At 45.3% G+C, this 26,744-nt stretch overlaps 1 protein-coding gene across 1 annotated transcript in view; it reads left to right on the forward strand.

Moving 5' to 3' along the window:
* Positions 1-26,744, forward strand: part of LOC144108897 (choline transporter-like protein 1) — a 71,715-nt gene that overhangs the window by 2,963 nt on the left and 42,008 nt on the right. Inside the window, exons 2-4 of the mRNA XM_077642129.1 lie at positions 559-625; positions 16,024-16,137; positions 26,209-26,357. Of these exons, the coding sequence (XP_077498255.1) occupies positions 584-625; positions 16,024-16,137; positions 26,209-26,357 (305 nt within the window). The 5' untranslated portion in view covers positions 559-583. The remainder of the gene's footprint in view (positions 1-558; positions 626-16,023; positions 16,138-26,208; positions 26,358-26,744) is intronic.

Raw genomic sequence — 26,744 nt, forward strand, 5'->3', positions numbered from 1 at the left:
GTCAACTTTTTCATGGTCAATGGCAATTTATTCAATGTACGCCGGCGGCCTATGCTCCAGAGCCGTGTTTCTGAAGCAGTGTTGCCAACGTCAACGCGTACTGTTCTAGTGCCTTATTTTTGCAAAATCATTGTCCACGGCAGCTCATGCAGCGCACATCTCGCTGTCACTGCCGCCAGTCCGCTACAAAGCTCAAAGTGAGAATATTAGTTCGATAGTAGTATTAGTTGACGGAAAAGAGGATGTGCTGTACACAGCGCGAGAGTGCTTTGCCGTTTAACATACAACGTGTTCGGCTGCAGCGTTAGCCTAGTGCTTTTGTGCAGTGGCCAGCGAAGCTGATGTGTTCGCGCCGCCCCGGATTTGAATCCTAGTAGCAGATATTTTATATTTATTTGTTTATTTCATCTATCACAAACCCACAAACAGTGCAAGATCTTGCTCGGGGGTTACCCCACTAAAAAGCTTGCACTGTTGTGTAGATACTGCGCATTAAGGCGGCAGGAATGCCTTATGTGAAACTGCGTGCCCTAACGCAGACGCATTCGCTTTTTCCAGAGGTGAGCGCGAGCACGCTGAACTGATGGACTGCTGTGGACCGCCTACAAGGGCGCCGTCAACTGCGGTGAGGAATCCACTTTATTTGTGGCCCCCATAGTTACGCAGCTGGCTGTCGTTAATTCGAACTCGACTTGGACCGAACTATTTATTCGAATGATGCGAAGTTGGGATTAAGGGGAGGGCGTTTAATAAGCGTGACGTTAACAGGACGGAAGCTCCAGCTTGAATAAAATCGGAATCAGAAATGGTTTATTGACAGTCCATGCTTTTACGCTGCATTATTTATACAGTATAGGCCTCATAACTCAGAGCATGAGTTGTTTGAGGGGCCCGTAAATAAAAAAAATTGGTAGAAACACTTCAGACTGCTTACGTGTGAGAATGCGAAAGCATTAGTTTTTGCGCGGCCGAGTTTCTTTCGTTGAATTCTTTGTGCGAGGTGGTTCATCTGCGTGGTTTGTTGTGGACGAAGACCGGCCCACGTTCGCAATTTCTAGCGGCATGCAGTGACTCTAGTCAAGGCCAAGCACGCTAGTCAAGGCTAAGCACGCTTAAGCTTGACTAGAGTCCCTGCAACTTCAACGTCAAGGGCGCTGCAGCGCGGCGCCTGGAGGAGAGGTCGCGGCGAGGGAGCGCCTTGCGCGCGAGCGATCCCACCTTGGCTGCGACTCAGGGGATCCGTCAAGTGACATCACTACGCGCGCGTCGCTTTTCCTCCTCTCCTGCCGGCCTCCCCCACGAGTCGGAGCCGGAGCGCGATCGCCCACGTGCCGAGTCGGTGCCGTGACGTCACCCTATACACATGCGCCATCTCTCGTGGCAATGCGTGCGCCTCGCTCGGAGAAGGCGGGATGAATCATCTTTTTGAGACCACCTCACGGCCTCAGCAACGACGGTCGCCGGAAGCATTTTGTCTAATGGGGATAGTAATCATCATCATCAGCCTGATTACGCCCACTGCATGCCAAAGGCCTTTCCCATGTCTCTGAATTAATCGCGCCCTTTGCTAGCTGCGGCACCTTATCCCCGCAAACTTCTTAATCTCATTAGCCCACCTAATTAACCTTCTGTCACCCCCTGCTACGCTAGCCTTTTCTCGGAATCCACTCCGTTACCCTTATGAACCAGTGGGCTAATAATGCTTTCGCATTAAAAAAGTGAATAAATAAGAAGAGATCGCTAAAGATAGATATTGATACGAACAAGAGTTAACAAGGACCAATAACTGAACTAATGTCTATAGGCAACGCCCCATTTAAGCAAACCGCGTAAGCTGGCGGATGCGTGGCAGCTACGGCTGGTTTGCGCTGAAGTTTCCCGCGCTTTCGCTCCAGCGTGGCTCCTCTAGCACGAACCTCGTCCCAGATGGCAGTTCTGGAAGTTGGAGGTTCGCCGTCTACGCGTTATTGCTCTGGCTGCTGTGAGGTCCCTGCTGCCCGCCGTCGATCGTCTTCTCGCTCGGTGAAAAACTGTAAGAGAGTGTCACCCTTAGCATTGCGACATTGTAGCTGCTCAGCCATCCGCGCGCTGTGGTTTTACGGAATGTTATTTTGTTTCTCCGGAGACCCGCAGTGGGACTCTTGGCTGAGATTCCTCTCACCGACTAATTCGCTTCCAAGCTGCAGCTGCTCGGGCGTAGAGACAAACAGAACAGATTAGGCCGGTCCACGTGACCGATGGTCTTTCACGACTAACAAAGCAGCTTGAGGTTCAGATCTTTATAGTTCTCTGTCCCGAACTCCGACCCTTCATTTCCTTCCTTTCTCCTTTCTCCCTTGACCGCCCTACTAGTTTATCTCTCCTTTCTTTCCTGACTTGATCTCGACTCAATCAAGATTGTCCTGACTTGGTCAGGACAATCTCTCCATCAACAACAGCGTGCTCCAATTTCATCCCCTACTTATTCCTTCATTTCTTCCATCGCCGCCGCTCCATTCTTTATCTGGCATTTTCCTGCTAGCCGCTTTGATCAATGGCATTGGACGGCCTTCATCCACGCGACGGCTCGACGTGGGCTTCATATATGGCTCACATTGTAGTACTGCAGAAATATGTGAGCGAGTTGGTATAGCATGTACGTTCTAATCAGGGTTAAAGTGTTTGAACTGCTTGCAAGCATGAACGAAGCAACGCATATGACGTGACAGTTTGTGGTAAACTGTTCCACAGGTTTTTCAGGAAAGAACGAAATTGAGTAAGATCCGTAATTTGTCGGAATGGGTGGTGCGGCTAAGCTGGTGGATGAAACTGTTCCTTGGTAAGAACGTAAGTTCGATTTAAGCGAGTCGGATTAAACGAGATTCTACAGTATATGAGATCTTGTTCGGCGCAGGGATAGCTGCCGTTTGCGTAGCATGTTTGAACCGAAAACACAAGCGTACAGCTTCTCGCGTTATTCAGCTCCAGTTAAGTTATCCATAACACCCAAGAGAGCACGCGAGTGAGCGCTTCCGATCATTGTCCCGCTGTATGTTCCAATGTGGGTGGGCCTGTAATGGGTGTTCACATAAGTGGGATAGGGTGGAGGCCTAGTTGTAGTTTCACTACTCCTACTTCATCACAAAGAGTGACAGTTTTTTTTTTTTTTTACATCGTCCCTGTGTCCGTAACGACTACGTACAAAATGGAAAATGTGGCAAGTTAAGCGTATAAGACTAATTCGAACGAGAACAAAGAGCTAAATATTAGATGAATAAATAGCAGAGAAAGCGAAGGGTATCGAAGAGCTGACAAGAACTTTCTTTCCTTGTACACAATATTGTTTTCCTTAAGGCTTAAGGCTTAAGCTGACGAATAATAACAGTTATCATGATCTTGAGCAGAGCCACACGGCTTCTGAGCAAAGCTGTACAGTTTCTTACGCTTTTTTCTTATCACTGATAAAGAAGAAAGCAATCAGCCTGCTTCGCATATGAATTTTTCTGGTACTACGAGAACTTCACAAAGCTGTTTAGTTTTCCTCTGCAGCCGTATGGGGGCTTCGAGGTGAATCGTATACCTGAAATTATCCTTTCATGTCAATCGTGCTCCATCTTAGGGGTCTCTCTTTATCCAATGGCGAGTCTTTCTTCTTGCGTTTGTACCGTTATTACAAGCAGTGATAATGCAGATGTACTTTCTACTGCCTCGAGAATTTTCATCACACTTGTTACTGCTCGTGAAATCACTGCTCGTAATGCCGTTGACATTGTACCATTTACGACAGGGGACCCAGGCACGCGGCCTTCGAGGCCCTGTTTTGTGGCTCACTGGCCTGGAATATTTCAACCTTTTTCGGGAAGCACCATGCCATTGAGATCTGGGTTGCTTCTTCATCGGTAGTGCACCCTTTTATCGATGTACCTAGTTTGACATTGCCCAGTAGCTCACTGAATCTTACCTGAAAGTGAGCGACTAAGAACGTTCTGTAGGACACCTTGGGCAATACCTTATACCCCCCCCCCCCCCCCCCCCCCCCCAAAAGCTTTTGCTAATGTCAGCGTTTGACCTTCGCTACGCTTAATGTGGCCAAAGAATGCCTCACTTGGAATCAGGGGAGCGCTGCCTTTCTTCTTTATTTATTTCCTATTTCCTTTTCAGGTAGTGCTCGTGTGAGAGAAAGATGGGCCATTAGCGACACTCGCAGTAACTAGTGTTCAGATGCCTGGTGGTTAGGTTATGCTATAGTTTATTGTGCGAAGCTGCATATGGGCTATAAGAGACTCGGTGCAGTGTAGGAGTACGAATCAATATCGAGCACTTGCGGTTCTGTAGTGAATGCTGTAAACATGTATTACATGGAAGTTTTCGCATTTCGCCCCGATCTAAATTCTGCCGCCTCGACCAGGATTCGATTCCAGCCGCGTCCTCGATCTCGGAAGCCAAAAGCAGCAGCCACTAAGCCACGAAGGCAGGTCGGTAACACCATGGGTCATAAATAAAGCGATATGACAGGTGCCCAGTAAGTTGTGAAGAAAAACCTCCATTTTGCTTGCTACCTCCGGAACTTTTATTCTAAAATGTGAAACAGCACGAACGGACTTTCAAGTGAGTTAGAACATTACATTCAAAATATTGTGTACATAAACAAAAAAAAAAGATTGCGTGGCTCAACGTCGGCCCTCATTAGCGACATACGTCCAGCTCGATAACCCACTCGTTCCTGGTAGCGCGTATAGCTTCTGAAAGAAACGCAGTTGATGGATTCCCCCGGCAACCGCCCGTTTTATCTTCCAGAGAAAACAGAAACCTACTTATTAGCGTTGTTATTCCCTGCTTATAACCTCAACTTAGCACGAACACCTGCACGTATAATTATATTTCTTCGGCGACGACGCGCCACAATTTTTTGCATGATGCGTCATTGTTGTCGACGAATTGTGGCAATGTTTAAGCGCGCAAGACCAAAATGTCATATTTAGGCGGCGTAATAGGAACATATAACCATGGAATATTACGAGTGCAGGGCAGATGTATGCACGCAGTGCGTGCGAGAAGTAAAGGCAGAGTGACATTTTGGGGCTCAACTCGTGGCTGTCTTGGTTTTGTCTCACGTATTAGCTCAAACAACACACACAACAATATAAGCATCTAGGCTCTCGTCCGATAGTGGCTTTAAGGCTTGTCTTATATGTTTATTATTCAGTGATATCGCCAGAAGTTGTCGACTACAAAAATAACTCGGGTTTTAAAACGACTGTTAGTGAGGGTGAGGGAGGGGCGCCGATATGAGGGCGAGGGTGAGGGAGTTCAAAAGTAGAGGGTGAGTGAGGAAAGGTAAAAATGAGGGCATTTGACCACCTCTGGAGTTGTGCGATGTCAGGGCACGTTAAACAATCCCAGGTGGTTGGAATTATTCCGGAGACCTCCACTACGGCACTTCTCCCTTCCTTACTTCTCTCAGTCCCCCCTTTAGCCCTTCCTTACGCCGCGGTTCAGGTGTCCACCGAGAAATAAGACAGTTACCAAGCCTTTCATTTCCAGATAGTCAATCAATTGTAATGTCTACGTAATGTAATGTAACCCTAAAAACTGGCGCTCTAAAACGGGAATTTAAAACGGGAAGCAGAGAAAAGGCGCTGGCCCAGAGTACGGTTCGAGCCATCAATCTCGCCCTCAGACCGTGTATCTTGTCCTCCCTCGCCCTCACCCATTGCCTCCTCTAGAAAGATGCCTGCGGAGTCGCTCGCTCACCCATTGTAGCCGCCGTGCCGTAAGTTGCGGACGGTTGTTAAGAGATGGCGTTAGCTACTTCCCTATCTGCGGCAATGCGGGAGGCTGGTCAGGGTGGCATCGGCGGCACTGCTCTAGCTGCTCGACAAGCGCGGCGTGACCCGTCTGTTCAATTGCATTTGAGCGAAGTCATGTTCTGGCCACTTGCAATGAAATTTTAGTTTTTTGCACGTATCGCACTTCTTGCAGTCAGTGTAGTTATCCTTCACAAGTAACGTAACAAGACGCCCTCAGAAAATATTTTATTTTGACAGATTTGCCTCTTCCTGGAATGTCACTTACGCAGCATGATGCGTAGCGCTGTCAGATGGTAGCTGATGAAATGGGACGCCGGGCTCCTTTCTTCGTTCGCTTGAGGTGCAGTTTGGGACGCAGCAATAGCGCATTGTGCTTTACAAAACAAAATTATTTTCAATACGCACAATGAGTAAGTAAAACTGCTGCTGAAGTGCCAAAATACCGGAACAGTTGCAAGCAGCGAGCGGCAGCAGTCAGCAGAAGTGTTAAACAGTTCTTCTGCTAATAGGGCTGTCAACGTATTTTTCTCAAAACATTTCAACTTCATTTAAAGAGGGATTAAGTAGCCTATGAGAGAGTAAAATAAATTTCTTTGCGACTTTTTACTTTCAGCTCCGCGTGCTGTTGTTTTCGTTTGCTTAAACAGTCGAAAACGCGCAGAAGGCGCCGTCTGGCTCAGAGACGTCGTCTACTACGGCGCGGGCGCGCCACGACCGCGCGGTGTTGTGCGCATGCGCGCATATGTTGCAAGCGGTCGCCACAAGGTTCGCTAGCTACTACCTCAAGTGGAAAGGAGGAAATAAAGACAGGTAAGGGCAGCAGGTTTTTGGCGCACAGGGCAGGCATCTTCCTAGAGGAGGCGATGCCTACCTCATCATGTCTTTCCTCCCTCGCCCTCACCTGACCATGTCTTTCCCCCCTCACCCTTGTCCTCACGAATTTTCGTGCGCCCATCCTCCCTCACCCTCACCTCACCGAGTGAAATCCTCATGAGGTGAAGGTGAGGACGCCCTCATGATGATGCCCGTGTCTGCACAGCACACTAGCGCCTTTTGCTTTCGCCTCCATCCAAACTCTGCCGCCGTGTGGTCGGGTAGAGGTAATGAGTGTCTAGGTTGCTATAAGCCAAGGCGCTGTTGCCGTGTTACAGCGTGTGAACCCCTGGACAGCACCGTGAAGGAAGGGATTAAGGATCAGATGAGAAATGCAGTGATTTGAAAAAATTTAGTAAGCCAAGCTCACCGCGCTAGCCCATACTTGTGACTGTTCCAGAAGTATGAAACTTGCGGTTAATCAACTGAAGTCCGCGAATGTCGGTGCCAGTTATCTGTCCATTTGGGCTTTTCTTGAGTTGACGCGGGCAGTGAGTGAGTGAATAAACATATGCTGACATGGAGTCTTTCGTGTTTCGCCTTCTTTCAAATACGTCGGGCTCGGCCAGGTGACACTAAAATACATTGCGTGGGACGGCATGAGGAGGCGAGATAAAAGGTATTGCATGTGGCAGAAGTGAATTTATGGGCTACTTAACGAAGCGGCTCATGGGGGGAGGGGGAGCCACTTCTATTTAAAGCATGCATTTGTTGGACTTTTTCTTTTGTGGAGAAAATAGCCGTCATGGTGTTCCTATCTTGAATTCAGTTTCACATAGGATTTTACATAGAGTTTTTCGTGCAGTGTATAGCGGTCATGGCCCCGCATTGCTTTCCTTGCTTCACGCATTGTAGTGCTAGCCTGCTCTCGTTCAGCTTTAGAGACGGGTTTGGCTGCAACTTTAGCGTTTCTACACTCGTGTGTGGCTACATAATGCTGCCGTTGTAGACATAAGCGAGCACTTTTATCTGCTGACTCTTCGATTTGCACTGGGCGGTTTCGAACATCATGCAGAGAGAGTGGCGCGTGCACACTATCATTCCAGACGAACCTGTTAGCCTCACGTACCACCATGTCGGGCTTTCTGTGGCAAAAATTTTGAAAATTGCAAAACTGTAAGACATTCTTCTGGAAATATTGCAGGTAATGCTCTATTGTTCTGATATGTAGCAAAGTCTTTCTTTCAAAGTGTTTCCATCGATTGCATCGAGCAGTTAAGACTGGCATAGAAAAGCAATGAGGAACGCTTTCGACGACAGCAAAAACGTGAATAGAAAAAAAGTTACATGACTGCCGTCGGCTGATCTGCGGATATATTGATTGCTATGGCAAAATCTTACATTATACTAAAACTCCTTTCATAAACGGCTTTCCTCCTCTCAAAATGCTTTTGTCCAGAATTGCTGAGCATGGTTTCCGCCGAACGGGGACCTTTAACGTAATCGCCCTAGAGCACCAAATGCGCCATACTGGCACTTGTTTCAGCAGCAAATACCCTCATCGATGCAATTCTCCGCGCCTTTTAGTCTCGTACGAGCGTGACGTTAAAGAAGCAACAAGCTGCGCTGCTTTGCTCTTCGCCGCCTAAAATCGATCCCCGGGGGACCGCGCACGCGTCGATAGACCCGTGAGTGATGAAGTGGAGGGTGGCGACTAAAGCGGATACAAAAGGCACGAGGAAGAAAGAAAGGCGAGACTGAGAGGCCGGCGGACGAGGACTCTATTGGCGTCTGCTTGACTGCGGTCAGTGTCGCTCAGGTTAGTCGCCGTGACGCCCGCGCAGTCGGAAAGGCCGTGCGCACTACCTCCGTGGTAAAGGCGAAGAAGGAGATACGGACAGTCACGATTCGGGCTTCACAGCAACGCGCCTGTTTTTAACTGGCCGGAATGTTCGACAGGCCTGCGGTAGTGCTCTCGCGTAATGCAAAGGAGTCAAAGGTAAGTGGAAGATAAGTGGAATCAAAGGTAAGTTGAACTCAAATTAGTGCGCAAAATGATGAAGTTAGCGTAGGATTAGAGATTAAAAAACAGAACCGCATAGTGAACGAGAAACTTCAAAGGGAAGTGTGTCCTGCTCTCTTTGACCTGCTGTTAGCCCCCGAATGGTGTCACGCCCTGTTCCGACTTAAGTGCCGCTCATTGCTCACATGGGGCATGAAGAAACCTCAATATCGCCCTTCATTAGCCGTTAGAGATCTCTATTATAGTCTCCTTTTGAAGAATTTTCAGCACGGAGTGGACTGTCGCGACGCTGCTTGCGCAGTGATTCGAGCTGACAAGAAGCAAGGTCACATCAAACCCGGGTAAAGTAGGCTCTCTCTGTTAGTGCCTAGTGCATCACAAATCCCCTGCGCATCGGTACACGATGTTTGGAATCAAGCGTGCTTCAAACAATTCTCTATGGGCGCTGCGATTGTGTTGTGTTTTATGGCATATAAGCAACTAAGGTCATCGTGCGCCAAACGCCAAGCGGTCACCTTTGGCCGCGTTTAGAACCTGTTCAGTGCACCCTCGCAGTCCGCGCGACGCTGTCCTCTGTGGTTTCTGTACAATCCTTTCCCGGTTCTTTTTTTTTATTCTCCAAGGGATAATTGCTGAAATGTGGTAACATACGAAATGGTAACATTTACCTCGGAAGGTCAAGTTGGTAAATGCACTGAACTGAATGTGTTACGATTAGGCGCCAATCTTTTGTTGCAAAGCCAAGAAATTTAAATTGTCACTCGGAACGTTTGTTTCCGCTCTGGCAAGGAAGAGAGAAAGTAGGAAAACAAAATCGGGAAGCTAATTGTCTACTGATCCGGAGTTCCCGGGTTCGAACCCGACCGCGGCGGCTGTGTTTTTATGGAGGGAAAACGCTAAGGCGCCCGTGTGCTGTGCGATGTCAGTGCACGTTAAAGATCCCCAGGTGGTCGAAATTATTCCGGAGCCCTCCACTACGCCACCTCTTTCTTCCTTTTTTCACTCCCTCCTTTATCCCTTCCCTTACGGGGCGGTTAGGGTGTCCGCTGATATATGAGACACATACTGCGCCATTTCCTCCCCCCCCCGAAAAACAACAACAAACAATTATTAAGCTAATTGTAAGTAAACAAGGGCTGCCCATGTTTCTGTTGTGTGGCGCACCAAAGATAGAATGGAATATTGGCACGTAAAGTTGTGTAATCTTTGTGTAGGCGTTAAGATCAGGCGAGCACAGTATGCTGCAGAGTATGTCTGTTCAGTCCCCGTGACATTAGGACAAAGATCTCAAGCAACACTTTGTCGTGTCTAGGAGGTCTTGTGATTGCTCGCGTATACCCCACTGGCAGCTGGTCTATGCAATGAAATGCTCACAGAAGGCTATAGATCCTATAGGGAATTAGCTATCGTGCGTGTATGACAGCTGGAGCCAAGAGTACGGTTAAAGGTTAAATGGTCAGGCATAAACTTTAATCGAGAACAACCTCAACTTTCCCATACTTTAGTTTTGGTGTAGTACGGCCGAAGTTTGATGCAGGAAAGTTGCCTGAGCTTTCATTCTTCTTTAGAGCTTAGTGACGACAGATATTGTGCTTTGGCGCCTGTCTTCAGCATAACTCTTTTCAATATACCCGGTGGTTTAATACCACGCCCAACTTTGTTGTACACAAATTTTGAATAATGAAAAATTGTAGGGTGCTGTTGTGGAAAAATTAAACGTAATGGCCCATTCTTGTGATACACACCAAGATGTTTCTTTTAAAGTTTTTCCATCGCTCGCATCGAGCAGTTAAGACTGCCATAAAAAAAATCAATGAGGAACGCTTTTGACGATAACGAAAACATTAATGGCGGAAAAACGCAGGCCTGACGATATGAGATATTCGGATATATTGATTGTTATAGGGAAATCTTACAATATGTGAAAACTTTTTTCATAAACTCCTTCCGACTCAAAAATGCTTTTGTCCAGAGTTGTTTAGTATGCGTAAATATTCAGTCTTGTAAAGAATTTTGTTGTTAAGACAAAAAATATATTTCTACAGAGAAGTAGACTACCGCAACAAATAACTATAATAGCTGCGTTTCGTTACCGCGTTATAAAGATACGTCTTTAAAGGCATGACTATAGTTCTGTGAAGCGCTATGTGTAAGATACTAAAAGAACATCACGTACGATCGAAAATATTTGTATGCAGTTGGGCAGCACGCTTTGTTGAGCAGTGAAAGCTGGATGATAAAAATACCTTTCTAAAACATTTCCTATTTGATTTTGGCTCACCTACATTACAACAATTGATTAGCCTTGTTGATTTCCTGCTGTCTGAAAGCACTCGAGGAAATAAGTTCACAGCACAGGAGGTTTATGGTTATGTATCATGGGTCTATGATGTTAATGGAAATATAAATGAAAGCCAATACCCGTAGGCCTGCTAGATGAGCGAGAAGTTTTGCTTCAGTGGCTTGCCATAAATTTATTGAAGACAGTCTTGGGCCCAACGCATTACTCGCAATTTCTTTTAGACATAGACCTTGCGATGCAGTGCCATCCAAGTGACATCTTACTTCCTACAACTGCAGCAGGAAACGTGTCAATATGAGGCACTTGTAGTCGCTGGTGATGCAAGTTGAGGTCGTACACTGCGGCCTAATGAAGTATTAATGGCGCTCAATACTGTGGACGCGTAATGTATTTACCAACTGGCACACCTGCCACTTAATCTTGGCATTATTTATATATCAGTTGGGGGGGGGGGGGGGACTTACTCTCTCAGAAGGTCTGAGAATGGTCCCAGACCTCTGCATACAGTTCGGCAGCAGTAGTCTCTTTTGCGTGCATAGGGATACTGAAAAAATCGCGAGGATAAAACGCAGATAATAATACGCAGTGAATGGACATATAATAAATATATCTAACAAGCTATAAACTGCAAAGGTGAACAATATGTGCCCAATAAGATATTCTTATTAGTGTAAAGACTGTTAGGTCCTATACTTAGAGTGCACTATCTGTAACATGAAAACTGCAAATTGCTACACGTATTGATGCATGCATTACACCCGTAGGGCACATAAAAATAAACAATGTATATTTAACACAAGCTTTATAAACCATAATGCACCAAGCACAACCTGAAACGTAAATGGCAAGACACAGCACGGAAAAATTAAAGGTATGTTAAACATGTATAAAAATCTAAATGTATGTTCTACACAGGTTAATTTTACCTGACGTCCGATTTAGTTTATCACCAGTATAGACTGCAACAAAAAAGTCTGGGTACCATAGTTCGTTCTTACCTTAGGCGTGTGCAGTATAATATGCCTAAAACTGAACTTTGAGGCGGTCAGACTGCTACTAAATGGCAAAATTTTTCTGCGCATAAATTTAAGTATTTTCATAACGTAAATTTAAACCGCACGAAGCACATTGTTTTGTAGAAAGAGCCAAGTGGTAGCGTGGTCTTCGACACGACTGTGGTAATTTAAGAATGAGCTCAACGCCATTTTTTGTTGAATTATTAACTCATTACGACCAGTTTTATGAGCGATTCCCTACCTCATTGTGCTAAAGCAATGTTTAGACTAGAGAAGGGGATTGTCTAATTGTCTCTCGAGTCAAAGCGGGATAAACCTGGTGACGTGTTAAGCCTTTAGTAGAAAACGGGAACCAGGGCAGGGACGAAACAAACACACCGCCGTCTTTATTTTTTTGATCATCCTGGTTGGTGCTTGCCTCTCAAAAAAATTAATATACAAGTAGGCCAACTAACCAGCTTGGTGCCGTTGTTTCCATGAATTGAGCCCAGTTTTAGACTCATCGTGTGTGTGTAGCGCATGAGCAGCTTCACCGTTTCCACCAATTCTGCGTGCTCAGTTCTTTGATCGATAGCAAATAACGGAATGAAATATACAATAACAGCCCTCTATTGAGATTTTGGCGATGCATGCGGAGAAAGCACTCATAGTTTTTAAATAATGTTATCTCAAAATTTCCGCAGTGGTTTCCATTGCTATTTATGACATATGTCTCAATATACCATACTTTGTAGTTGTTTCATTGTTATGCCTTCTAGTGCTATCACAGCATAGTGACAGAAAGGTTTTCTGGTCGCTCATGTTGCCTCGCATTGCCTATCGTGAAATTTAATTCCGCAAACTTTCAGTTCTTTGCGCAGCTGATAGCAATACTTGTGTCTCCTTCGGATGTGTGCGCAGTACTTCCCATTCTCTAAACCGCTCCCCCCTCCCTCGCTCTTAATACTGGCATGGCGCTATATAACATAAATAAATAAATATTATAATGAAGTGCTAACTTCTTTTCCATTCTGATAATTGTTCATTTTTTTTTATTTGATACTGTAAGTCCCATCAGGGACTGTAACAGGAAGGGCTGTGAATGTTACAGCCAGGTGTAGTGCACATATTGGTAAGTAAAACAACTGGAGCAATAACATATGGCAAAAATGGTTACAAAATCGGTTAGAGAATTGAAGTTGAGGTGGAAATAATAGGATGCAAACATGGTGACAACTATACCAAAAAAAAGGAAGAAAATCGGTTGCCGTTAGTGCTGTAATTTTAGTCTAGGCAGAAACAAAACGGTTAAAAAACAGGGCAGAATAAGAAAGTGTGGAATATCAGAATTATTACTGGGAAAACAACAGGTGATCTATAACTAGGGCAGTAAACGCATCAAATGATGAGCTGTTAGTAATATCCGTGTTTAGATTGTTCCATTCGCGTCTAGCTCGAAGAAAAAATGAGTATTTGAATATGTCAGTATGGAATGAAAATTCGTTTAATTGGTGTGCGAGGTTGTGGCGGGTTGATCTAGTCTTTGTGGTCGTTATGTGTTCTGCACTTGAAGTTGCTTGTGTATTAGCTGATACATAATTTTAAGTCTTGCAAATTTTGCTCTGTTCTCCAGGGTTAGGAGTTCTGCACGTTTTAGTAATTGTGTTGGTGAGTCTGTAAAGGAATGTTTATTATATACACATCTTTGTGCCTTTCTCTGCACCCCTTAAATTTTTTGAATGAGCTTGCTAGTAAAGGGAAACCAAACGTTGTTGGCTTACTCTAAAATTAGTCTGACAAGGGTTTTATATGCTAGTTATTTTGTTTCAGAGGGTGCTAGTTTAAGGCGTCTTTTAATGAAGAAGACTTGTTTTAATGCATTTAAGATGATACGTGGCTCTGAAATAAAAATATAACGGGTATTTAAAAAAAACGTTTCCTGAAAAAAACTGTTCTAAAAACTGCCATCAGCCCCTAACGCAACTAATAAAAAGCTTAGGCTGTCAACAAACGGCACTCAAATATCAGAAGGGTGGACGCTATTTTATCATAAGCGCCGTGTGAGTCGCCAGATTGCTATTTCCCCGCATTTTAAATCAATAAGTAATACGAAGCTGGGACGAATGATCCGTAATTGGCCGCTGCAGGTCACTCAACAACGTATAGCAATGGGTGAAATTTACTTCCATGTTCCCACGACAGTGTACGCCTCCCGGTTTTCGTAGCCATGTTAAGCCCCATGGAATCCCCACTCGATAGACCCTGAAAGATCAAAGTTGCGCTAGCTTTATTCAGTAGGTTACTAGCATGAATTAGGTTCGTTGTATGTTTTCTGAGTGTTTGGTTGTTGTGGTTGTCATCCTTTCCAAAGATGGCACATAACCAAACTGGGGGATCAGCCAAGAAACGGGAGGCAGAGGTTGGAATTCACCTGTACTCAGTAACGGCAGAAGTAAAGTACGCGCGAGTGAAATAAGAAGGAAGAAATAAAAAGGAAAAAAATGAATAATTAATTAAGTCAAAATTTAAGAAAGCAAAGAAAAAAAACATTGTAACATTTAGCAAGGCAGTAGATGAGATTCCAGATCAAGAAAAATTGAACAGCGGTACAAAGAGATCTGTGGCTGAACCCAAGGGTGGTGGCGCCAAATGATAGTAAGACCGGGCTGCTCAAACTAAGGCCAAGATTCTACAAGGGCTCCTCAAGCAACCTTCTTCTGAAAGAGGAGAAACGGTGACAAAAGAGCCAAAAATAATCGATAGTTTCAGGTGCACGGCAAATTTGCACAGAGGAAAGGTAGCTCCAAACCAGGCCTGAGTAGATAGAAATTTAGAGGAGGGATACGGCAGCACATCCTCGTCAGAGATACTTCAAGCCGCCGAGGTCGACAAACTTTCCAGCTCCAAGAACATGTCAGGTGCTCATAATGCGCCCAGGTTAAAAGTGCTTTGTCTTGCTCGCTTAATAACGCACGTCGCCGAAACCTAGATGCTGTGATATAGGCTGCAGCCGGGAGGATAGGCAACATGGGGCCGGTTAGGGAAGCCCTGTTTGGTAGTGTTTGGTAGTTTGGCATGTCTCTCCTGAATCTCTCCTGTCTCTCCTGATATGTCTCTCCTGAATCTTACTGCGTTGTGTTATGAAGAACGAACAGGTTTACAAAGCTTGTGTTGCCCCCCCCCCCCCCCCCCCCTTCTTTTTTCTTTGTTACCATTCTTTAGTGGCGCGTTGTTTGAAGGCCTTTTTTTTTCTCCTAAAATGCCGTGCACTTTCAGACCTTCCGGAAAACTGGGTTATATTTTTTAAACCTGCACGGCTATTGATTGTTTCCTGCAACCTTTTTATATGCATACAATTTCCTGTTTTCCGCACCTGGGACTCGCCAATCAGTAAGCCCTTTAATAAGCAGCTAGCTCGTCATAAATGATTCCTGAAGTTTAAAGGCAACGCGCTCCTAAAAACTGTAAACGCAAAGAAAGCTCGGGGCGTGATTGTTGCTTTTTCGCTTGGCAGGCCTTTTCTGCCTTCTGAGCACCGCCGATAGCGGCAACATGCCTCTTCGTGCAGAGCCCTCTAGATGATGCACTTCCGACAAAAGCCATTCTTTTCCTCATGGCGCAGTTCACAAGCTTTCTACAGCGAGTCTCCCGGGGACCTTTCTCGATTTTCTTGCAGCGACCATGTTTCTTTTGACAAGTCGATATATACAACGCGCGCGCGGCGTGACACCTTCGATTCGACCTTTGTCGGCATTCAGTCGGCCTGACGCATAAACTTGCATGCGTTAACGGATCGGGAAAAGTGTATTGACGAGGTTTTATTGGGACCACGCAGATGTAAAATGCTGCGCGCGGAAAGCACATAGGCGAAACTCGAGAGAGAAAATGTAGAGCTACGCCTTTTCTGTGGTACAATCCAAAGTTTCACCACCAGATTAGGCTGTTTCGTTACAAAATACGGTGTTCGTTGAACGCTGAATGCGCCGAACTCGAAACACTTTTGATGACGCGCTTTTCGTACGACGTGCTCTCCTTGAAAAGAATGACTGGTTGTGTAGTGGTGTGAGCCGTTGCTCAGCTGTCGATGTGGCGCGTTTGCAGTCGATTCCGGAGCTGGGAGAGGAGGACGCGGCTGACTTTAGGAAGCCGGACGAGTCCCGGGAGTGCAAGGATGTCTTCTCGCTCATGGTATTCTCCGTGTTTGCAGTATACATGGTGAGGGCAACTTTTTCTTGCGCTAATTTGTAGCATGTGCTGCTGGAAAAAAAAAGTGGTAGGTTGACACTGACTGGTCAGGGTGTTTGTATATGTCCCCGCGAAGCCTGGACCTGTGCTATCATGTGTGAATGAGCACCAACTTCTGCGCACATGCGCGGCCACCGAGGCCTCCAGCTTGTGGCACGTAAACACAGCTGGCCTCAGTGGGGAAGACGCGAACGGTCGTTTGGTCTCTACTACCATCTAAACTTTTATTCTGCTCGCCTACGCTAGCTGGCAGTGAGGAAGGGTGTCAGGTATATATACACGCTGAGCACGAGTGCCCCTATAGGGGAATAAAAAGGGAGTAAGTTGTCCTTTAGTGCACTTCTTCTTACAAGAGGGAGGGTGGTAGAGGACAACTTAGTCTCTTTTTACTCCTTTGTGTTTGGAGTGTAGGGTTTGGACTTTTCTTTTTGCACTGAAAAAAAAAAAAACCGATGAAAGTACGCCCAATCCTCTTTTCTAAACTCTGTTGAACAAAAAAATGTCGGCATTTTTGGCTTCCAAAGCATAGCTAGCTGGCAGATGAATGCGAGATAAACTAAGCCTAAATGTGAAAATTAACAAAGTAGGGGAGCTAGGGGCACTACGAGACGATGGTATTGTGGGATAAGCAGCGCAGTTGTGCGATTTGAAGTATTCCTCCGCTAGATCACATGCCTCTGCACAACGGGAAGCATCATCTCCTCGCTGCCTTCTAGCTAAGCACTGTTTCTTACCTATCATCACCTACTTAGAGCATTCAGTTTGTTTATTAGGTTAATCAAATGCATGTAGGACATTGGCGCAAAACCGCGAATGGGTGTCACAAAAGTGTATGTTCTGGCCACCACGACGATTGAGTGGCAGTTCCATCGCTGCCATCAACGCGCAGACCACGTGATGCCCCGCCCTAGCGCTCAAAGCAGTGTGACCACCCAACGAAAAGATATCAACAAAGTTGTTAGCAGTAAATCTCCACTTCCGTTTTGTCTTAACTTCTCTTTTAATGATGGTAGCAATTTTTTCTACAAACACAGCTTCAAGTACTACCATTTGCACGTTAATTGCTGATAAAAAACTGTTCAGGATAACAACAGTACTTAGATAAACATTAACTGATTTTGACCATACAGAATTGCTCGATTAAATCACGAACAAATTCAGCATTTCGCCGCCGCGGTGGCTGAGAGGTTGTGGCGCTCGGCTGCTGGCCCGAAAGACACGGGTTCGATCCCGGCCGCGGCGGTCGAATTTCGATGGAGGCAAAATTCTAGAGGCCCGTGTACTGTGCGATATCAGTGCACGTTAAAGAACACCAGGTGGTCGAAATTCCCGGAGCCCTTCACTACGGCATCTCTCATAGCCTAAGTCGCTTGGGGACGTTAAGCCCCCATAAACCAAACCAAATTCAGTATTTAATATGTCGAAAATAGTATTCGCCGAAATTAAGCGAAAGCAGCATCCTAAAAAGAAACGAAAAAGGTCAGCCGAATTTTCAAAAAATGAACACCGATAGGTCCAACCGCTAGGTGGATATAAAACAGTATTAGTAAATAAATAAAAATGGAATACAGAATCATTCTAAGGCAATCTTAACCGCATGTTTGCAACAGATGTCCAGAGGGTTTGGATTGCGAATAAATGAAGATAAAGGAAAACTAAGAATGCCCTAGCAACCTTTCATTTACTGATAACGTCACTTAGCTGAATAACTCGGGGAAGAATTGCAGCGCATGAAAGAGGACTTAAATGCTGAAAGGAGAAATGTGGGACGACGAAATTTTATGATGAACAAAAATTTTCGTTGTTTTGGGAACAGTCCAACACTTTGCGATAAACTGCGACGCATTGCAAGAAGAATAAGAATGGGGTAGTGTGCATGTTGTAGGTGATGCAAGTTCGCCAATAGCATCATTCCAGCACCCCTCACGAGAAAACTGTATGTATAGATGTACCTTGCCTGTTCTCTCATATACGAGGACAAACGTAAGGACTAAGGAACAGGCTTGAAATCAACCAGAGAACAGCGCAGCGAACAGGGCAAAGAAAAGTGATAAAAGTAAAGTTAGTACAAACAGGAAGTGGGCAGAGTATATTAAGGAAGAAACGAAGGCTAACGATATACGAGCTGAGATAAATTAGACGAAAAGGACATTGGCAAGGCATTTAACGCGAGGAGCAGATAACAGATGGTGCCTTACGGTAACCGAGTGTATTTCGAAGGAAGGCAATCGAAGCAGGTGGTGGAAGCGAGTCATGAGCGCGGATTAAATTAGGAATTCTGCGTGGGTAAGCGGACGTAGTAAGGCTAATGACGATGTCTACGATGAAGGCACCATAATGAATTCCAAATTTTGAAAAGGCGCTTGAGGCCGGGTCTCGAGGCCATACCTTTATTAATCAATTTTTTTTCTGTAGTATTCAAGTCGTTTTACAGGGATATCACTACGAGACCCGGGCCAGCCCATTGCTGACAACGTTCTCTCATGGCTAACAGCGCCGTCTTCGCAGCGCCATTACCACAAAATTGCGGAAGCGAAGTGGTTAATGTTGTCTATAGGAGGGGTGAATTGAATCTGAGCACCAGCAGCACGGAGGTGTGCTGCGATTGTTTACATGTAAACTGACACCTTTGCACTTTTAAAATGCACAAGTGGTCTCATGCAAAAGAGTGCACAGTAAACGACTACTGAAGAGAAAAGCAGACGTATACTCACTACGGTGTTACTACGTCTTCAAAATTTTCCCTTCGTCTTTTACCGAGTTGTTTGCTTCAGTAGAAAAAGTTGGTGAGCTCAGGCAGATATCACGACAAAAGAAAATTAGCATGGTAATCTGATTTCGTGTATCTTTTTTTAACCTTTGAGTTACCAATTTTCAACGGTGCATTAATTTTGTTGAATAGCATTCAATAGGAGACAATGGATACAAAAGGAAATGCAAGTTGGTTGATTAGCCATTGATTTAGTTTTGTATTTTGCACTATGGTGAAGGAATAGCATAAGGAGCGTGAGTAGGACACATTATTTCTTGTGATAATCGGATAATGGCGTATAATGTACCATCGGTGAAGTTTTCAAATTATTTTCGAAGTGTCCCCTCAGGTTATGTACAAGCTGGTTGTTTTAATCTGTGAAAGCTTCGAGATTTATTTATGGGCTGAAGGAATTTCACAACACTTACGAATTACAAAACGCCTACCACCGCTGACATCGAAATATTTTTGTGCAGTAAGCAAAGCATTCTTTTAACGCTTTCTGCACAAAGACGTCATTACGGAGGTGAAAACTTCCCAAAGTAATGTCTTCATAATGCCTTATTCTAAAACGTCTAGGGCAAGAAGAAAACTGAACGATTCCTGTGTGACAAACAAATAGTACTGAATGCTGTTTACCGAATTTCTGCATCTGCTGGTGTTTTGTAACAGGAATTTGAAATTCCTTGGTTTGTCGCAGCTATGTTAAAAGCCGTTTCTTGTCTCCTATGTGCCCTGTTCGAGAAATGACTCGCATAAAATTCTTATTCGTGGAATTGAGTTAAGCCAATATTTGATTACACAGCAAAAATACAAAAATACCGAATATGCAGAAAGCGCAATATCAAATAATATAACCACTTAACAAGATTTTGTTAAGAAAACGATGCTAAACTACCTTAAAGTGGCGAATAAACGATATAACACCCAGCACTAAAAAAATTTCCAAGGAAATTGCAGACGTTTTGCACTATATACGATGGGCAGAAGGGGAGTGGCAGTTGTACAGCCCTCAGCCACCCGCCTACTTGTCTGAACACACCGCGAGGTCACGTGACCAAAAGTTTGCCACACTCAAAAACTACGCACCGCGCTCCTTAAACGAAATAGCCCCCCGGCTTAGTCGTCCCAAGAAACATAGAATATGTAGGGAAGTTGGGGAAGTTGAAACCCACCGCGGTGGCTCAGTGGTTAGGGCGCTCGACTACTGATCCGGAGTTCCCGGGTTCGAACCCTACAGCGGCGGCTGCGTTTTTATGGAGGAAAAACGCTAAGGCACCCGTGTGCTGTGCGATGTCAGTGCACGTTAAAGATCCCAAGATGGTCGAAATTATTCCGGAGCCCTCCACTACGACACCTCTTCCTTCCTTTCTTCTTTCATTCCCTCCCTTATCCCTTCCCTCACAGCGCGGTTCAGGTGTCCAACGATATATAAGATAGATACTGCGCCATTTCCTTTCCCCAAAAACCAATTAAATAAAGTTGAACGATTCAGACACGGTTAGGGAGAATTACTGCGCAGACACCTTAATTACAGTAACAGCGCTTCTATACCAGATGAAAAACAAAGTGCGCACTAAGAAACATCGGTCTGCTATGTTAATAGTAATAATTGGTTTTTGGGGAGGCAAATGGCGCAGTATCTGTCTCATATATCGGCGGACACGTGAACCGCGCCGTAAGGGAAGCGTTAAAGGAGAGAGTGAAAGAAGAAAGGAAGAAAGAGGTGGCGTAGTGGAGGGCACCGGAATAATTTCGACCACCTGCGGATCTTTAACATGCACTGACATCGCACAACACACGTGCGCATTTGCGTTTTTCCTCCTTGTGTGTAATGTGAATTTTCTTCATGACTAATTTGGTGCTATTGCTGCAGGGTTATTTTGAAGTATTGGCAGTGGAGATTGATGCTAAAATGTATGAGATTGAATATTATTTTTTATGTCTGATCATAGTTAACTGATGGCGTTTGTTGCACTGTTTTCGTGCGTTACCATGTGCAAGTTTCTTCAGGAATTTTTCGTTCAAACTTAGCTGTATATCATTCTTCAATCTTGCTTAGTGTGAAGGACAACACTCTGCATTTTGCAGGCTTCTAGTGCCTCAGCTAAGCAAATAACTCAGAAGCGGCAAAAAATATATTTAAAATATACTTTAATAGTATAAAAGAATTACTTCCTAGAAAATTATTCATACAGATATCGTGAAATGCTTTAAGTACAGTGGTCATTCTTGGGCATATCCGTTCATTCTTGACGAAATTACGCGAACACGTCTTTATTACTGACACTGCAATGGGCACCGGTTTCTCCGTAGCTAAATTTGGCTGCGCGAAGCGCTTGCGTCGCACAAAACATTCGTGTCCGGCCGCCATTCGAGAACGATGATAATGGAGCATGGCGAACTGCATAGATGGGAACAGCGATAGCGGCGGCGTGGACCTATGTTCATCCAGGAGGCGAACCGCCAACGACAGTATAGAAACGGCCGTTCGAACATCACTCGGCCTGTACGCGGGACGGTTGCATCGATCTCCGATATATACCCGTGCACTTCCTAGAACAACGGCTGTTTCACGCTGCTTGCAGCGAACTTGTATAACGCTGACAAAAGCTTGAGGTCGCAAAAAAAGGTGCACATACGGATGTTATTTCATCATACGGATGTGGTTTGCCATGGTAAAGAAGTATTCTGATTATCGTAGTGTAGAAGCAGCTGAGGACATAGGACATGTACGCACGGCTTCCGGAAGGTCTTGACCGCACGTTTTCTCAGAAATGTTTTCATTCTGGACGTTTCATAATATGGCATTCGTTAATTGGGCCATATACTGTAATGATTCGTTCTGCGACAGATTCCATGTGCCATTTATCATTGGTAACGACCGCTCGTTACCAACGACCTCTGACATCAAAGGCGGTGCATACTGATGGTAATGAAGAAAAAAAAATGTTCGGAAGAGTATTATGCACCACCTTGCCAAAACAGGCTTTCAAATTCCTGCACGGCCACTACAACTAACCAATGCGTTTTTGCAGTAACCAACACGTGCTTTCTTTTATCGCTGCTCATTATTCACTGAAATTGGTTTTCATTATGTACCACAGCTGTATTTTCGAATTTCTGTTTTTGTGTTTGTGTGTTTGTGTGTGTGTGTGTGTGTGTGTGTGTGTGTGTGTGTGTGTGTGTGTGTGTGTGTGTGTGTGTGTGTGTGTGTGTGTGTGTGTGTGTGTGTGTGTGTGTGTGTGTGTGTGTGTGTGTGTGTGTGTGTGTGTGTGTGTTATGCATCGCCCAGACTGACAAAATATCAAAATTCTAATTAAAGGGCCCCTTCCACAATTCGGTTTGAGTTCTGCGATCCCACACGTGTAAAAACATGAATGTGGTTATCTTCTGTCAATAAACAATGATTGATGAAAAGACGACCTGCCAGACAGAATTTCTCATAACTGTTTTTATTATTTATCGCTGTGTTTTTATTTTGCACAATTTTCTTTCGCCTTTTTTTCTTTAAGAGGAGAGAAGCACGAAGAGTAGGCTTATAGAGTAGTAACGCTATGTGGATTATCACGGTGCCTCAAGGAACGAGTGCCAAAAAGCTGGCACAAGATCACAGGCTCACTGCCTGAACACAAGTCGAAATCGCTTTCGATATAGCAATTTCGAAATTACCAATACCGTGATATTAAGAATGCGGTCTCTACTGGCCACCGTAGTGCCGTTTAAATCTCCCGTTGTACGAACATATTATTGCTGCTTGATTTGTAGGCCTTGAATTTTTTTCTCACAGTACCTTTCATACAAGGGAGTGTGCTAGTGCAGAGCTAATTGCCTTTTTACTCCTTTTTGATTAGAGTGCGGAATCAGCTTTTTGGCAACGTGTGGTGAGGTTTGCCGTGTCGATCGCAATGCCGCACCACACAGCCCAAGAGGTTCAAGCATGTTTAGGCGCAACCGCAGTGCTTTTCCACGCCCCCTGCCTGGTCTTATAGTCATGAGAATCGGCGCTTTGTCAAAGCCGCAAGTGACATGCGTGATCTAACTGGGGCACGTCGAGACAAGCTAGGCACGGAATATTATCAGCCAAACGGGCGTCTCGTATGACTTAGAACGCGGTCTCGCGTCTATAGCGGCGGACGACAGCTGTTTTGAGGCGCCCAGTGGAACAATTTCTGTGCCGCCTTGGCTGGTCAGGTTGCCTATAAACTATATGCTATCACTGGTCAGCGTCGCCCTTGACTTCAAAGATGACAGTTGCACTGCTTGCTAGCCATCAGCCATGAAGTAATAGGAAGAAGACATCAGTGGTGAAAAAAACAACAAAACAATATCAGAAAAAGAGTCGTTCCTTTGTGCAAGATAACGCGTTTAAGCTCCATATTATTTACACTTTTGTAGACCAAAAACAGCGTCTGAATGGAAACTGACTGATAGTGGAAACGTGTATAAGGGAAGGGTAAGGTGCGTATTTGGAGTCGCCTCCAAATTGTCTGGTGATGATTGTCGCGGGAGGGATGGGGGGGGGGTCCGGGTGCAGAGCCGACGCTCGGCTTGGCAGGCTTGCGTCAGTTCACTGAATGAATGCATGCACTCTCGCGAGACTGGTTGAGAGAAAGACGGGCTAAATCACTGCCTTGTTTCCGTGATTCCCGGAGTGGGCAGGCACCCACATCAGCGCCATGTGGGGGACCGAGTAGCGAAAACGGGTGGCGTCTGGTCTTTATCGTGCGGATACTTCTGGCGGCCTTTGGTTTCTGAGGTGAAAGATCGAGCCAACTGGCGACATTCTTCTGGATGCTTTGCCACTGTTAAAGGGGCCTGTAAAGGGGCCTGCACTGCAGGAAGCATAGGGGATGTAAGGTAATATCGTGTCCATCGTGGAGGGCGGCTCACGCCAATACAGGAGGAAGAAAAGGGAAAATACGGTGGTTGACTCTGCGGCGTTGTTTAGGCGTACGTCACAAAAGGAAGGACAACATCCCAGTTTGTCTCCGAGAGTGTGATTAAAGCGCTCGGTTAGCCCGTTAGTTTGAGAATGGCGGGCAGTGGTGCTCTGATGAAAGATGCGACATTCGACGAGTAGTGGTTCAATGATGTGAGAAAGAAATACTCGACCTCGGTCACTTGGCAGCTCGCGTGGCGCGCCGTGGCGAATAAGGACCAAATTATTGAGGAGAGAGAGGACAACTTCGCGGGTGTTAGAAGCGGGAAGGGCGGCCGTCTCAGCGCACCTTGTGAGGTTGTAGACGCCGGCGATAATATTAATAATAATTGGTTTTTTGGGGGAAAGGAAATGGCGCAGTATCTGTCTCATATATCGTTGGACACCTGAACCGCGCCTTAAGGGAAGGGTTAAAGGAGGGAGTGAAAGAAGGAAGGAAGAGAGAGGTGCCGTAGTGGAGGGCTCCGGAATAATTTCGACCACCTGGGGATCTTTAACGTGCGCTGACATCGCACAGCACACGGGCGCCTTAGCGTTTTTCCTCCATAAAAACGTAGCCGCCGTGGTCGGGTTCGAACCCGGGAACTCCGGATCAGTAGTCGAGCGCCCTAACCACTGAGGCACCGCGGAGGGTCGGCGATAATCCAGACAGCTGTTTCCAGAGATCGTACAAAAAAAAATACTGGCTAAACTAGTCTATGGCTTAGAAAAAACCTCACTGCAGTCGCAGAATCACTGAAGAAAGCGGCAGCATAGATAAGCTTGTATTTTTAGTGTTTTTATGTAATCGCTTAATTCAATAACGAAGTGCAGTCAGCCGGTAGTTATTCGGCGATGTAGTATGCGCTTTCGCCTTGTTACATAATTTGAAGCCGAGCATAGGTATTGATCTGCGTGCTTATACATTTGTTGTCTTCAAATAAAGCCAGCAACAAGTTGCCACTTGCATTGTACTAGTTTCATTTAAAGTGTTTTAATGATTTATTTCTTTATTCACGTACCCGCAGCGTCCGACGGCTTTATAGCGGGGCGTGCAGTATACAAGTTAGGGTGACCTGAAGTCAGATTTATTTTGTAGCATGTTTAGCGCATTAGACAATGCCGTCATAAATGGATCATTCGCAACAGCAGCAACGACATCTGAAGGTAAACGATTATACCAACATGTTTTCGGGAAAAAGGGCTAACGAAAGACAGCAGCGTTAAATTTATATTCGGGTACCTTATATACGTGATGTGAAAACTGAGGTATGGTATGTGCATCGAAAGAAAAATCCCACGACGAATACCAGTTCTGCTGAGGTCAATGTTATGTAATAGCTTAAATCGTAGCTGATTTCCTCTTAACTCTAATTGGTTCCAAATCAAATAACGCTACTGTTCCTATACTGTTACGCCTGGTTGCAGCAAGATACTCTCACACTGTGGTGAGACGGCAGTCCAGCAGTCCGGCAGTGATCTTGTCTTTAAATGGTAACAGCAGGAATGGACTATGGTCTGCAGTGATTGAATTTGTGCGTAGATGGTGTCTTCTGGAGTGGACCATGTTTTACTGTGAGTGAATGTGTGCATGGATGGTGGCACTGCAATGAACTATGTTCTACTGTGACTGAATATGTGCATAGATGGTGGCTTCTGGAGTGCACTTTGTTCTTCTGTGAGTGAATGTGTGCATAGATGGTGACTGCGGGAGTGGAATATGTACTAATATAAGTGATTGTGTGCACAGCGGGGAAGATCCGGCAGGTTTTTTAAGGTCATTATTAACATATATGTGACGCTACGGTGGAGCAATTGCCACCAGAATAAGAAAAGTTAATCCCACCTGTAGCATTCAACACCTCAACTACACTCAACTCGGGCAGTCAGGAAGGCAGCGAAAAGGGCTTCCAAACGCTCGTGTTGTGTCCCTTGAATCCTCATTGGACACAGCACGCTGTGAATCCTCATGTTCTAAACGAAACTCTTTATTACGCCGACTTGCGTCAGCAAAGAACTTATGGCTTGGCGGTGGCGATAGCAACAAGCATGCTTAGCGGTCGTCGAATATAATGCGTGCCACTCTTCGGCAGCGCTTCATTTAAAGCTGGCAGGACACCATTGAGATAAGCCGCAGCTGCAACCACATCAGTCTGGGATAATTTCCAAGCAGTTATGCGTTGCTGCGATAATAGGAGATCATGCGGATAGCATGTTGCGTCACAAACAAAATGACAAATCCAAAAGCCGGTTGTTTCGAGCGTGAACAAACAGTACAAAGATTCGCGGCAGCATCAGCATAAATAAAAGCGAATTATCCCAGCAACCGAATAGGGCTCACGTGTAATTTAATCGTCTCCCTGCGCAGGTGTGCGTCGCAATAGCGGCTGCCTCGCGGCGAGACTACGTGCGCCTGCTGCACCACGCGGACAGCTTCGGCAACCTGTGCGGTGTGGACAACCGGCATCGGAAGCTTATCGGTGTGCCCCACTCTGGACAAGACATGCGAACAAGGAAGTGAGTGAAGAACATGTTTAATATCGATTCTCTTTTCTTTCTTTCGTTTAATAATCTGCGTCGGCTGCTGTCTTGTAAGGCGGCCCCTGGGCCGTCGTCAAGTTGCTTAGGGCAACATTTAGTCCAGGGGCCCATTCAGAGTTTGTGTTTGTACCACTCTGAAAAATAAACGAATTTAATTGAATTTATTTCGGTGTTCTGTTTTTCGCTATTCTTATTGCGTTTTTTTTGTGTTCTACCTCATACAAATTCATACCCAGCAATTCTGGAGAAAAGCATTTTTGAGCGGGAAACCTTTTATGAACGCAGTTTTTTCATGTAATGTAAGATTTCACTATAGCAGTGAATATATCCGCAGATCACCCGACGGCAGTCTTGCATTTTCTT

Source organism: Amblyomma americanum, chromosome 10 (assembly GCF_052857255.1).
Source record: "Amblyomma americanum isolate KBUSLIRL-KWMA chromosome 10, ASM5285725v1, whole genome shotgun sequence".
In the NCBI taxonomy this organism is placed as follows: Eukaryota; Metazoa; Arthropoda; class Arachnida; order Ixodida; family Ixodidae; genus Amblyomma; species Amblyomma americanum.